The sequence below is a fragment of the Salvelinus namaycush genome, chromosome 6 (genome assembly GCF_016432855.1).
Source record: "Salvelinus namaycush isolate Seneca chromosome 6, SaNama_1.0, whole genome shotgun sequence".
Classification (NCBI taxonomy): domain Eukaryota; kingdom Metazoa; phylum Chordata; class Actinopteri; order Salmoniformes; family Salmonidae; genus Salvelinus; species Salvelinus namaycush.
Window position 1 is genome coordinate 6,828,337 of NC_052312.1, and position 12,631 is coordinate 6,840,967.

Sequence of the window (12,631 nt, forward strand, 5' to 3'; positions counted from 1 at the left end):
GAGAGACAGAGGAGCGAGACAGGAGAGAGACAGAGGAGAGAGACAAGGAGAGAGAGAAGAGACAAGAAGGAGAGAGACACAGGAGAGAGACACAGGAGAGAGACAGAGGAGAGAGACAGAGGAGAGAGACATACACAGGAGAGAGACATACACAGGAGAGAGACATACACAGGAGAGAGACAGACACAGGAGAGAGACAGACACAGGAGAGAGACAGACACAGGAGAGAGACACAGGAGAGAGACACAGGAGAGAGACAGGAGAGAGACACAGAGGAGAGAGACACAGGAGAGAGACAGGAGAGAGACACAGGAGAGAGACAGAGGAGAGAGACACAGGAGAGAGACAGAGGAGAGAGACAGACACAGGAGAGACACAGGAGAGAGACACAGGAGAGAGACAGAGGAGAGAGACACAGGAGAGAGACACAGGAGAGAGACACAGGAGAGAGACAGACACAGGAGAGATACACAGGAGAGAGACAGAGGAGAGAGACACAGGAGAGAGACAGAGGAGAGAGACACAGGAGAGAGACACAGGAGAGAGACATAGACAGAGGAGAGAGACAGGAGAGAGACAGAGAGAGAGACAGACACAGGAGAGATACACAGAAGAGAACGAGAGAGGAGACACAGGAGAGAGACACAGGAGAGAGAGACACAGGAGAGAGACACAGGAGAGAGAGACAGAGGAGAGAGACACAGGAGAGAGACAGGAGAGAGAGAGATGAGAGAGACACAGGAGAGAGACAGAGGAGAGAGACACAGGAGAGAGACAGGAGAGAGACACAGGAGAGAGACAGAGGAGAGCGAGAGAAGAGAGACAAGAAGGAGAGAGACACAGGAGAGAGACAGAGGAGAGAGACACAGGAGAGCGAGAGAAGAGAGACACAGGAGAGCGAGAGAAGAGAGACAAGAAGGAGAGAGACACAGGAGAGAGACAGGAGAGAGACAGAGGAGAGAGACAGGAGAGAGACACAGAGGAGAGAGACACAGGAGAGAGACACAGAGGAGAGAGACACAGAGTGACAGAGGAGAGAGACAGAGGAGAGAGACAAGAGAGAGATCAACAGGAGAGACAAGAGAGAGAGACAGAGAGGAGAGAGACAGAGGAGAGAGACAGAGGAGAGAGACACAGGAGAGAGACAGGAGAGAGACAGAGGAGAGAGACACAGGAGAGAGACACAGGAGAGACAGACACAGGATGAGACAGAAGAGAGAGACAGAGGAGAGACACAGAGGAGAGACACAACAGAGAGACACACAGGAGAGAGACAGAGGAGAGAGACAGAGGAGAGAGACAGAGGAGAGAGACAGGGGAGAGAGACACATGAGAGAGACACAGGATAGCGATAGAAGAGGAGAAGAGAACATATGCAGGAGACAGCGAAGAGACAGGAAGGAGAGGCACGAAGGTTTCTGAGGCAGTGGTTCAAAATTCCCCACGAATGATGTCATCATAGTGAGACATCTTATGCTCTGAGTCTGGAGTGCTTCTGCACGCTGACACACGCACACACACACACACACACACACACACACACACACACACACACACACACACACACACACACACACACACACACACACACACACACACACACACACACACACACACACACACACACACACCTCTTCGCAGCCCTGCATCAATCAGTACTCAGATCCAGTTACCATGATAGAGATGATATCTGCCATGGCGACAACTTCATTACATATGTGGCCATTTGTTCCCAAACACGGCTATTGTTTCTCTAGCCACACACACACGCACACACACACACACAGCAGACCCCGGGGCTAAGGTAGGAAACCAGACACACAGATGTGAAAGAGCTTCACTTTTTAAAGGGATGATTATTATAATTTGTTCCTCTTTTTTTCGGAGAAAGACTGGGGGAAAACTCTCTGATCAGGCTAAGTTGATTCCACTGAATCAAGGCCGTTAGTTACCAGCCATGGAAGGAATGTGGATGATTAAGCTGAAAAAGAAGCTTTGGAGACTGGTTTTTCCCCTCAGAAAGAGCTGGGGTGAAATGGTGTGAGAAGGGCGGGTGTGTGGTCGTCATTTAGCCTGGAGATGCAGTACTAGAGATATGGGGTGATGTCACCAGCCACTGGTGACATAAATATTGGACTGGAGGATTTGGAGCTGTTGTGAAAATAAATGGACTGAGAGGATTGAGCTGTGTAACAATATGGACTGAGGAGGATTGGAGCTGTGTAAACAATATGTGAGAGATGGACGTGTAACAATGAGGAGGATTGGAGCAGTGTGAACCATATGGATGAGAGGATTCGGCAGTGTGAACAATTATGGACTGAGAGGTATTGGAGCAGATGGTTGAACAATATTGACTGAAGAGGATTGGAGCAGTGTGAACAATATGGACTGAGAGGATTGGAGCAGGTGAACAATATGGACGTGAGTAGGATTGGAGTAAACCGTGGTGAAGATATGGACTTGAAGATTGGAGCAGTGTGAGAACAATATGACTGAGAGATTGAGCAGTGTGAAAATCGACTGAGGGATTGGAGAGTGTGAACAATATGGACTGAGAGGATTGGAGCGTGTGAACAATATGGACTGAGAGGATTGTAGCGTGTGAACAATATGGAACTGAGAGGATTGGAGCAGTGTGAACATATGGACTGAGAGGATGGAGGCAGTGTGAACAATATGGACTGAGAGGATTGGAGCAGTGTGAACAATATGGACTGAGAGGATTGGAGCAGTGTAAACAATATGGACTGAGAGGATTGTAGCTGTGTGAACAATATGGACTGAGAGGATTGGAGCTGTGTGAACAATATGGACTGAGAGGATTGTAGCTGTGTGAACAATAGCGGACTGAGAGGATTGGAGCAGTGTGAACAATATGGACTGAGAGATTGGAGCAGTGTGAACAATATGGCCTGAGGATTGGAGCAGTGTTGACTAGTGATGGACTGGAGAGGATTGGAGCAGTGTGAACAATATGGACTGAGAGGATTGTGCGTGTGACCAATATGGACCTGAGAGGATTGTAGCAGTGTGAACAATATGGACTGAGAGGATTGTAGCAGTGTGAACATATGGACTGAGAGGATTGTAGGCATTGTGAAACATATGGACTGAGAGGATTGAGCAGTGTGAACAATATGGACTGAGAGGATTGGAGCAGTGTGAACAATATGGACTGAGAGGATTGAGCATTGGAACATATGGACTGAGAGGATTGTAGCAGTGTGAACAATATGGACTGAGAGGATTGGAGCAGTGTGAACAATATGGACTGAGAGGATTGGAGCAGTGTGAACAATATGGACTGAGAGGATTGGAGCAGTGTGAACAATATGGACTGAGAGGATTGTAGCTGTGTGAACAATATGGACTGAGAGGATTGGAGCTGTGTGAACAATATGGACTGAGAGGATTGGAGCAGTGTGAACAATACGGACTGAGAGGATTGGAGCAGTGGTAAACAAATGGACTGGAGAGGATTGGAGCAGTGTGAACAATATGGATGAGAGATTGGAGCCGTGTTAACAATATGGACTGAGAGGATTGGAGCAGTGTGAACAATATGGACTGAGAGGGATTGGAGCTGTGTGAACAATATGGACTGAGAGGATTGTACTGTGTGAACATATGGACTGAGAGGATTGTAAGCTGTGTGAACCAATATGGACTGAGAGATGGAGCCGTGTGAACAATATGGACTGAGAGGATTGGAGCAGTGTGAACAATATGGACTGAGAGATTGGAGCAGTGTGAACAATATGGACTGAGGGATTGGAGCAGTGGTGAACATATGGACTGAGAGGATTGTAGCTGTGTGAACAATATGGACTGAGAGGATTGTAGCTGTGTGAACAATATGGACTGAGAGGATTGTAGCAGTGTGAACAATATGGACTGAGAGGATTGTAGCAGTGTGAACAATATGGACTGAGAGGATTGTAGCAGTGTGAACAATATGGACTGAGAGGATTGGAGCAGTGTAAACAATATGGACTGAGAGGATTGGAGCAGTGTGAACAATATGGACTGAGAGGATTGGAGCAGGTGAACAATATGGACTGAGAGGATGGAGCAGTGTAAAACATATGGACCTGAGAGGATTGGAGCAGTGTGACAATATGGATGAGAGGATTGGAGCTGTGTGAACAATATGGACTGAGAGGATTGTAGCTGTGTGAACAATATGGACTGAGAGGATTGTAGCTGTGTGAACAATATGGACTGAGAGGATTGGAGCAGTGTGAACAATATGGACTGAGAGGATTGGAGCAGTGTGAACAATATGGACTGAGAGGTTGAGGCAGTGTGAACAATATGGACTGAGAGGATTGGAGCAGTGTGAACAATATGGACTGAGAGGATTGGAGCAGTGTAAACAATATGGACTGAGAGGATTGTAGCAGTGTAAACAATATGGACTGAGAGGATTGGAGCAGTGTGAACAATATGGCAGATATTCAACCTGGTCTATCAGAGGGCAAAGTGGAGCTGTATCATATCATATCATATATCCCCCAATCCTCTTAGTTCCACATGAAGGGTCTATGGGGTAGAGGCTAAGGGTCCCTTTGGAATTGGGCAAAAAATAGTTGGAGAATGACAGTAGGGGAACAAAAGTGGTTGTCAAACTGCATTACCCCTCCAGTCCTCCAGAGGGGGATATCATAAACTAATTAGAGGGAATGCAATGAACGCCTGAACTTAAACGGATCGAATTACAGCAAACTGTCAAAACACATCAGTCAGAGATCCCCAATTGAGCTCATTTGGAGAAAAAGGTTGTGCACATATTTCAACAACAATCATGGTTTCCCCCAGCTGTTAAATGCAAACTATTAGACACACACGTCTATTCATCAGAGCTGAGTTAGCAATCCCCTACAGGCCAGGGATTTACTGCTGTTGGGTAACCACACACACACACACAGAGAGAGACAGAGAGACAGAGAGACAGAGAGACAGAGAGACAGAGGAGCGAGAGAGAGAGAGGAGAGAGAGAGAGAGAGAAGAGAGAGACAGACAGAACAGATACGACAGACAGACAGACAGACAGACAGACAGACAGACAGACAGACAGACAGACAGACAGACAGACAGACAGACAGACAGAGTTCTCAGTGTTCCAGACCCCTCCCTGGTTTCACCTTGGTCCTTACAGTCGGTGACGGTGTGTCCGTTCTCATTGGGCGGCTCTCCGTCTGAGCTCGGCCTATCACACAACACCTTCTGGAATGGAAAAGATAGTACACAGTTAAGATTTCAGAGCATTAGAACTGTCAGCAGGACAGACAAACACACACAACCACAGACAAACACACACAACCATAGACAAACACACACAACCATAGACAAACACACACAACCATAGACAAAACAACACAACCATAGACAACACACACAAATAGACATAGACAAACACACACAACCATAGACAAACACACACAACCATAGACAAACACACACAACCATAGACAAACACACACAACCATAGACAAACACACACAACCATAGACAAACACACACAACCATAGACAAACACACACAACCATAGACAAACACACACAACACAAAGACAACACACACAACCATAGACAAACACACACAACCATAGACAAACACACACAACCATAGACAAACACACACAACCACAGACAAACACACACAACCACAGACAAACACACACAACCATAGACAAACACACACAACCACAGACAAACACACACAACCACAGACAAACACACACAACCACAGACAAACACACACAACCATAGACAAACACACACAACCATAGACAAACACACACACCAAGACAAACCACACAACCACTAGACAAACACACACAACCATAGACAAACACACACAACCATACATAAACACACACAACCATAGACAAACACACACAACCACAGACAAACACACACAACCATAGACAAACACACACAACCACAGACCAACACACACACTGTACACACAGATAATCTAGGAGAGCATCTGCAACATGTTATGTATGAATAATTAGACTAGGCTTCTATGTACTGTGCCAGCTAGGGAGCGGTTTGTCATAAAACCCCTCCTGCGCTGCCTCATTTTCCACCACTGTACACACACACACACACACACACACACACACACACACACACACACACACACACACACACACACACACACACACACACACACAGTACAGTAAGGCTCCAACATAACCAGTAAGTTGACCTGTTTTCTCCAGACTTGTGAAATCCAATAACACACCCTATCCCCTCACCTCCCTGTATACACCCTATCCCCTCACCTCCCTGGACACACCCTATCCCCTCACCTCCCTGGACACACCCTATCCCCTCACCTCCCTGTAACACAACCCTATCCCCTCACCTCCCTGTACCACCCTATCCCCTCACCTCCCTGTACACACCCTATCCTCACCTCCCTGTACCACCCTATCCCTCCCTCCCTGTACACACCCTATCCCCTCACCTCCCTGCACACACCCTATCCCCTCACCTCCCTGCACACACCCTATCCCCTCACCTCCTTCCCACCCTATCCTCACCTCCCTGCACACACCCTATCCCCTCACCTCCCTGTACACACCCTATCCCCTCACCTCCCTGTACACACCCTATCCCCTCACCTCCCTGTACACACCCTATCCCCTCACCTCCCTGTACACACCCTATCCCCTCACCTCCCTGTACACACTGTGCCACAGCTGTAATTAACTGCTATCTGGCACAACAATTACAGCTTTTACTGCAATGTGCTGCCCTGGTATCCTCTGGTGCTGCCCTGGTATCCTCTGGTGCTGCCCTGGTATCCTCTGGTGCTGCCCTGGTATCCTCTGGTGCTGCCCTGGTATCCTCTGGTGCTGCCCTGGTATCCTCTGGTGCTGCCCTGGTATCCTCTGGTGCTGCCCTGGTATCCTATTGTGCTGCCCTAGTATCCTATTGTGCTGCCCTGGTATCCTTTGTTGTGCTGCCTGGTATCTTTGGCTGCCCTGGTAAACTATTGTGCTGCCTGGTATCCATTGGTGCATGCCCTGGTATCCTATTGTGCTGCCCTTTATCCTATTGTGCTGCCTAAACTATTGTGCTGCCCTGGTATCCTATTGTGCTGCCCTGGTATCCTATTGTGCTGCCCTGGTATCCTATTGTGCTGCCCTGGTATCCTATTGTGCTGCCCTGGTATCCTATTGTGCTGCCCTGGTATCCTATTGTGCTGCCCTGGTATCTTATTGTGCTGCCCTGGTATCCTATTGTGCTTCTATTAGGGCACAGAGGGGAGGGGAGGGGAGAGGAGGGGGGCCCCTATGGCAACATATAGAAATCTCCTCCTCCAGTCGTCCTTGGTGAGAAATTACAGTAGCAGTGTGTGTGTGTGTGTGTGTGTGTGTGTGTGTGTGTTGTGTGTGTGTGTGTGTGTGTGTGTGTGTGTGTGTGTGTGTGTGTGTGTGTGTGTGTGTGTGTGTGTCCTTACCTTCATGTTGATGTGTTTGTATACATGTGTGCATGCATGTGAGTGTTTTTGTGCGTTTTGAGTGTTTAAGAGTGTGTGACTTGCCGGTGTGTGTAAGTGTGTGTTCATGTGCCTGAGCTGCTGTTGTGTTCCTTACCTTCTCCAGGTCGGGCTTGTACACCGGAGACCCTGCTACATCTGAGTCACAGCCATTACTGCACACCTCCCTCATCACCTGGAGGAAGAGGAAGACCAAACACAAAGGAGGATTCTAGGACAGGACTGTTCATGTTCAACTGGTTACGATGCATCAGTTACATCCAGCAAGACTGAAAGTCTTGAAGAAGCCATGTCAACATCTTTAAAGTCCAGAATGTGTTGCCTACACTACATCCCCCTCCCCTGTGTTAAAGGTATTAGATCACACAATGGATCACAGAACAGAATACAGCACATACAGCAAGACTGACGGCAAGACTGACAGAAAGAATGACAGCAAGACTGACGGCAAGACTGACAGCAAGACTGACGGCAAGACTGACAGAAAGACTGACGGCAAGGCTGACAGAAAGACTGACGGCAAGGCTGCCGGCAAGGCTGACGGCAAGGCTGACGGCAAGACTGACGGCAAGACTGACGGCAAGACTGACGGAAAGACTGACGGAAAGACTGACGGAAAGACTGACGGAAAGACTGACAGAAAGACTGACAGAAAGACTGACGGCAAGACTGACGGCAAGACTGACGGCAAGACTGACGGCAAGACTGACGGCAAGACTGACGGAAAGACTGACGGCAAGACTGACGGCAAGACTGACGGCAAGACTGACGGAAAGACTGACGGAAAGACTGATGGAAAGACTGACGGAAAGACTGATGGAAAGACTGACGGAAAGACTGACAGGAACAAGGCAACAGGTATACAGATTAGTGTACACTACTTGACCCATAGGGCTCTGGTAAAAAGTAGTGCACTGTATAGGGAATAGGGGGCCACTTGGGATACACCCCTGCTGTCATGTAACACACCCATTCAAAGTGACTGACATATCTAGGGATGTCCACACTCTGCATGGGGACGTGGACGGGCTGCCAGTTTGGATTCACATGACTTGGCAGGACCTCCAATCTGGCAACCCGTCAACGCCAGAACCCCCACTGTATTGAGTCGGGTACCATTGACACAGTGAATGAATGATTGATGATGCTAAGCTAGGCTAACCAGCCAGGGGTGACTAGGGGACTACTGTGGAGACAGGCAGTCAGGACACACACGCACGCTTACACACACACACACACACACACACACACACACACACACACACACACACGCTTACACACACACACACACCACACACACACACACACACACCCACACACACACACACACACACACACACACACACACACACACACACACACACACACACACCATCAAAAACAGCCAATACCCATCTGTATAATATTTACAGTATTTACAATATTAACAGTGATTATAGAGAGACTGAGTCTTAACAGTGATTATAGAGAGACTGAGTCTTAACAGTGATTATAGGGAGACTGAGTCTTAACAGTGATTATAGAGAGACTGAGTCTTAACGGTGATTATAGAGAGACTGAGTCTTAACAGTGACTATAGAGAGACTGAGTCTTAACAGGGATTATAGGGAGACTGAGTCTTAACAGTGACTATAGAGAGACTGAGTCTTAACAGTGACTATAGAGAGACTGAGTCTTAACAGTGATTATAGAGAGACTGAGTCTTAACAGTGACTATAGGGAGACTGAGTCTTAACAGTGATTATAGAGAGACTGAGTCAACAGTGATTATATTAGGGTCCCCATTAGCTGTTGCAAATGCAGCAGCTACTCTTCCTGGGGTCCACACAGAACATGAAACATGACACAATACAGAACAGTAATAGATAAGAACAGCTCAAGGACAGAACTACATACATTTAAAAAAGGCACACATACTGTAGCCTACATATCAATGCATACATACAAACTATCTAGGTCAAATAGGGGAGAGGCTTTGTGCTGTGAGGTGTTGCTTTATCTGTTTCTTTTAAACCAGGTTTTCTGTTCATTTCAGCAATATGAGATGGAACTGTGTTCCATGCAATAAAGGCTCTATAATACTAAACACTTTCTTAACTTTGTTCTGGATTTAGAGACTGTGAAAAGACCCCTGGTGGCATGTCTGGTAGGGTAAGTGTGTGTGTCAGAGCTCTGTGTAAGTTGACTATGCCAACAATTTGGAATTTTCAACACAATGTTCCTTATAAAATGAAGAAGTGATGCAGTCAGTCTCTCCTGAACTCTTAGCCAAGAGATACTGGCATGCATAATATTTATATCAGCCCTCTGATTACAATGAAGAGCAAGACGTGCTGCTCTGTTCTGTGCCAGCTGCAGCTTAACTAGGTCTTTCTTTGCAGTACTTGACCACATGTCTGGACAATAATCCATATAAGACAAAACTAGAGCCTGCAGGACTTGCTTTTTGGTTTGTGGTGCCAAAAAAGCAGAGCTTCTCATTACTATGGACATACCTCTCCCCATCTTTACAACCATTGAATCTACAGTGCCTTTGGAAATTATTCAGATCCTTTCACTTTTTTCACATATTCTAAAATGGATTAAATAATAAAAATCCTCAGCAATCTAAACACAATACCCCATAATGACATCACAATACCCCAGAATGACATCACAATACCCCATAATGACATCACAATATCCCATAAAGACAAAATGAAAACAGGATCTTTTGAAATTTTTGAAAATGTATAAAAAAAATAAAAAAAACAGAAATACCTTATGTAAATAAGTATTCAGACCCTTCTATTCCTCTAATCTATATGTTACCCCAGTAGAGAGGAAGAAGAGGAGCGCTAGAGACAAAGGGGAAATAAGGGAAGACAGAGCAAAAGAGAAGAAAGAAGAGCTGGAACAGATTAGAAAAGATGAGCAACACAACATGTTGATTCTATAATCAGGTCTTTAGCAACACAACATGTTGATTCTATAATCAGGTCTTTAGCAACACAACATGTTGATTCCTTAATCAGGTCTTTAGCAACACAACATGTTGATTCCTTAATCAGGTCTTTAGCAACCAACATGTTGATTCTATAAACAGGTCTTTAGCAACACAACATGTTGATTCCTTAAACAGGTCTTTAGCAACACAACATGTTGATTCTTAAACAGGTCTTTAGCAACAACATGTTGATTCCTTAACAGGTCTTTAGCAACACAACATGTTGATCCTTATTCAGGTCTTTAGCAACACAACATGTTGATTCCTTAATCAGGTCTTTAGCACACAACATGTTGATTCCTTAATCAGGTCTTTAGCAACACAACATGTTGATTCCTTAAACAGGTCTTTAGCAACCAACATGTTGATTCCTTATCAGGTCTTTAGCAACACAACATGTTGATTCTATAATCAGTTCTTTTAGCAACACAACATGTTGATTCTATAATAATCAGGTCTTTAGCAACACAACATGTTGATTCCTTAATGCACAGGTCTTTAGCAACACAACATGTTGATTCCTTAATCAGGTCTTTAGCAACACAACATGTTGATTCCTTAATCAGGTCTTTAGCAACACAACATGTTGATTCCTTAATCAGGTCTTTAGCAACACAACATGTTGATTCCTTAATCAGGTCTTTAGCAACACAACATGTTGATTCCTTAATCAGGTCTTTAGCAACACAACATGTTGATTCCTTAAACAGGTTCTTTAGCAACACAAACATGTCTGATTCCTTAATCAGGTCTTTAGCAACACAACATGTTGATTCCTTAATCAGGTCTTTAGCAACACAACATGTTGATGCCTTAATCAGGTCTTTAGCAACACAACATGTTGATTCCTTAAACAGGTCTTAGCAACACAACATGTTGATTCCTAATCAGGTCTTTAGCAACACAACATGTTTGATTCCTATAATCAGGGTCTCTTTAGCAACACAACATGTTGATTCCTTAATCAGGTCTTTAGCAACACAACATGTTGATTCCTTAATCAGGTCTTTAGCAACACAACATGTTGATTCTATAATCAGGTCTTTAGCAACACAACATGTTGATTCCTTAATCAGGTCTTTAGCAACACAACATGTTGATTCTATAAACAGGTCTTTAGCAACACAACATGTTGATTCTATAATCAGGTCTTTAGCAACACAACATGTTGATTCCTTAATCAGGTCTTTAGCAACACAACATGTTGATTCCTTAATCAGGTCTTTAGCAACACAACATGTTGATTCTATAATCAGGTCTTTAGCAACACAACATGTTGATTCCTTAATCAGGTCTTTAGCAACACAACATGTTGATTCTATAAACAGTCTTTAGCAACACAACATGTTATTCTATAATCAGGTCTTTAGCAACACAACATGTTGATTCTATAATCAGGTCTTTAGCAAACAACATGTTGATTCTTAAACAGGTCTTTAGCAACACAAATGTTGATTCCTTAATCAGGTCTTTAGCAACACAACATGTTGATTCCTTAATCAGGTCTTTAGCAACACAACATGTTGATTCTATAATCAGGTCTTTAGCAACACAACATGTTGATTCCTTAATCAGGTCTTTAGCAACACAACATGTTGATTCCTTAATCAGGTCTTTAGCAACACAACATGTTGATTTATAATCAGGTCTTTAGCACACAACATGTTGATTCCTTAATCAGGTCTTTAGCACACAACATGTTGATTCCTTAATCAGGTCTTTAGCAACACAACATGTTGATTCCTTAAACAGGTCTTTAGCAACACAACATGTTGATTCCTTAAACAGGTCTTTAGCAACACAACATGTTGATTCCTTAATCAGGTCTTTAGCAACACAACATGTTGATTCCTTAATCAGGTCTTTAGCAACACAACATGTTGATTCCTTAATCAGGTCTTTAGCAACACAACAGTTGATCTAATCAGGTCTTAGCAACAACATGTGATCAGGTCTTTAGCAACACAACATGTTGATTCCTTAATCAGGTCTTTAGCAACACAACATGTTGATTCCTTAATCAGGTCTTTAGCAACACAACATGTTGATTCTATAATCAGGTCTTTAGCAACACAACATGTTGATTCCTTAATCAGGTCTTTAGCAACACAACATGTTGATTCTATA

General features: G+C 44.7%; 1 protein-coding gene across 1 annotated transcript in view; it reads right to left on the minus strand.

Moving 5' to 3' along the window:
• The window catches only part of LOC120049202 (actin filament-associated protein 1-like), a 76,380-nt gene that overhangs the window by 20,674 nt on the left and 43,075 nt on the right, over positions 1-12,631 (minus strand). Inside the window, exons 7-8 of the mRNA XM_038995436.1 lie at positions 7,616-7,693; positions 5,148-5,229 (exon numbers count right to left, since the gene is read on the minus strand). Coding sequence (XP_038851364.1) covers positions 5,148-5,229; positions 7,616-7,693 — 160 coding nt within the window. The remainder of the gene's footprint in view (positions 1-5,147; positions 5,230-7,615; positions 7,694-12,631) is intronic.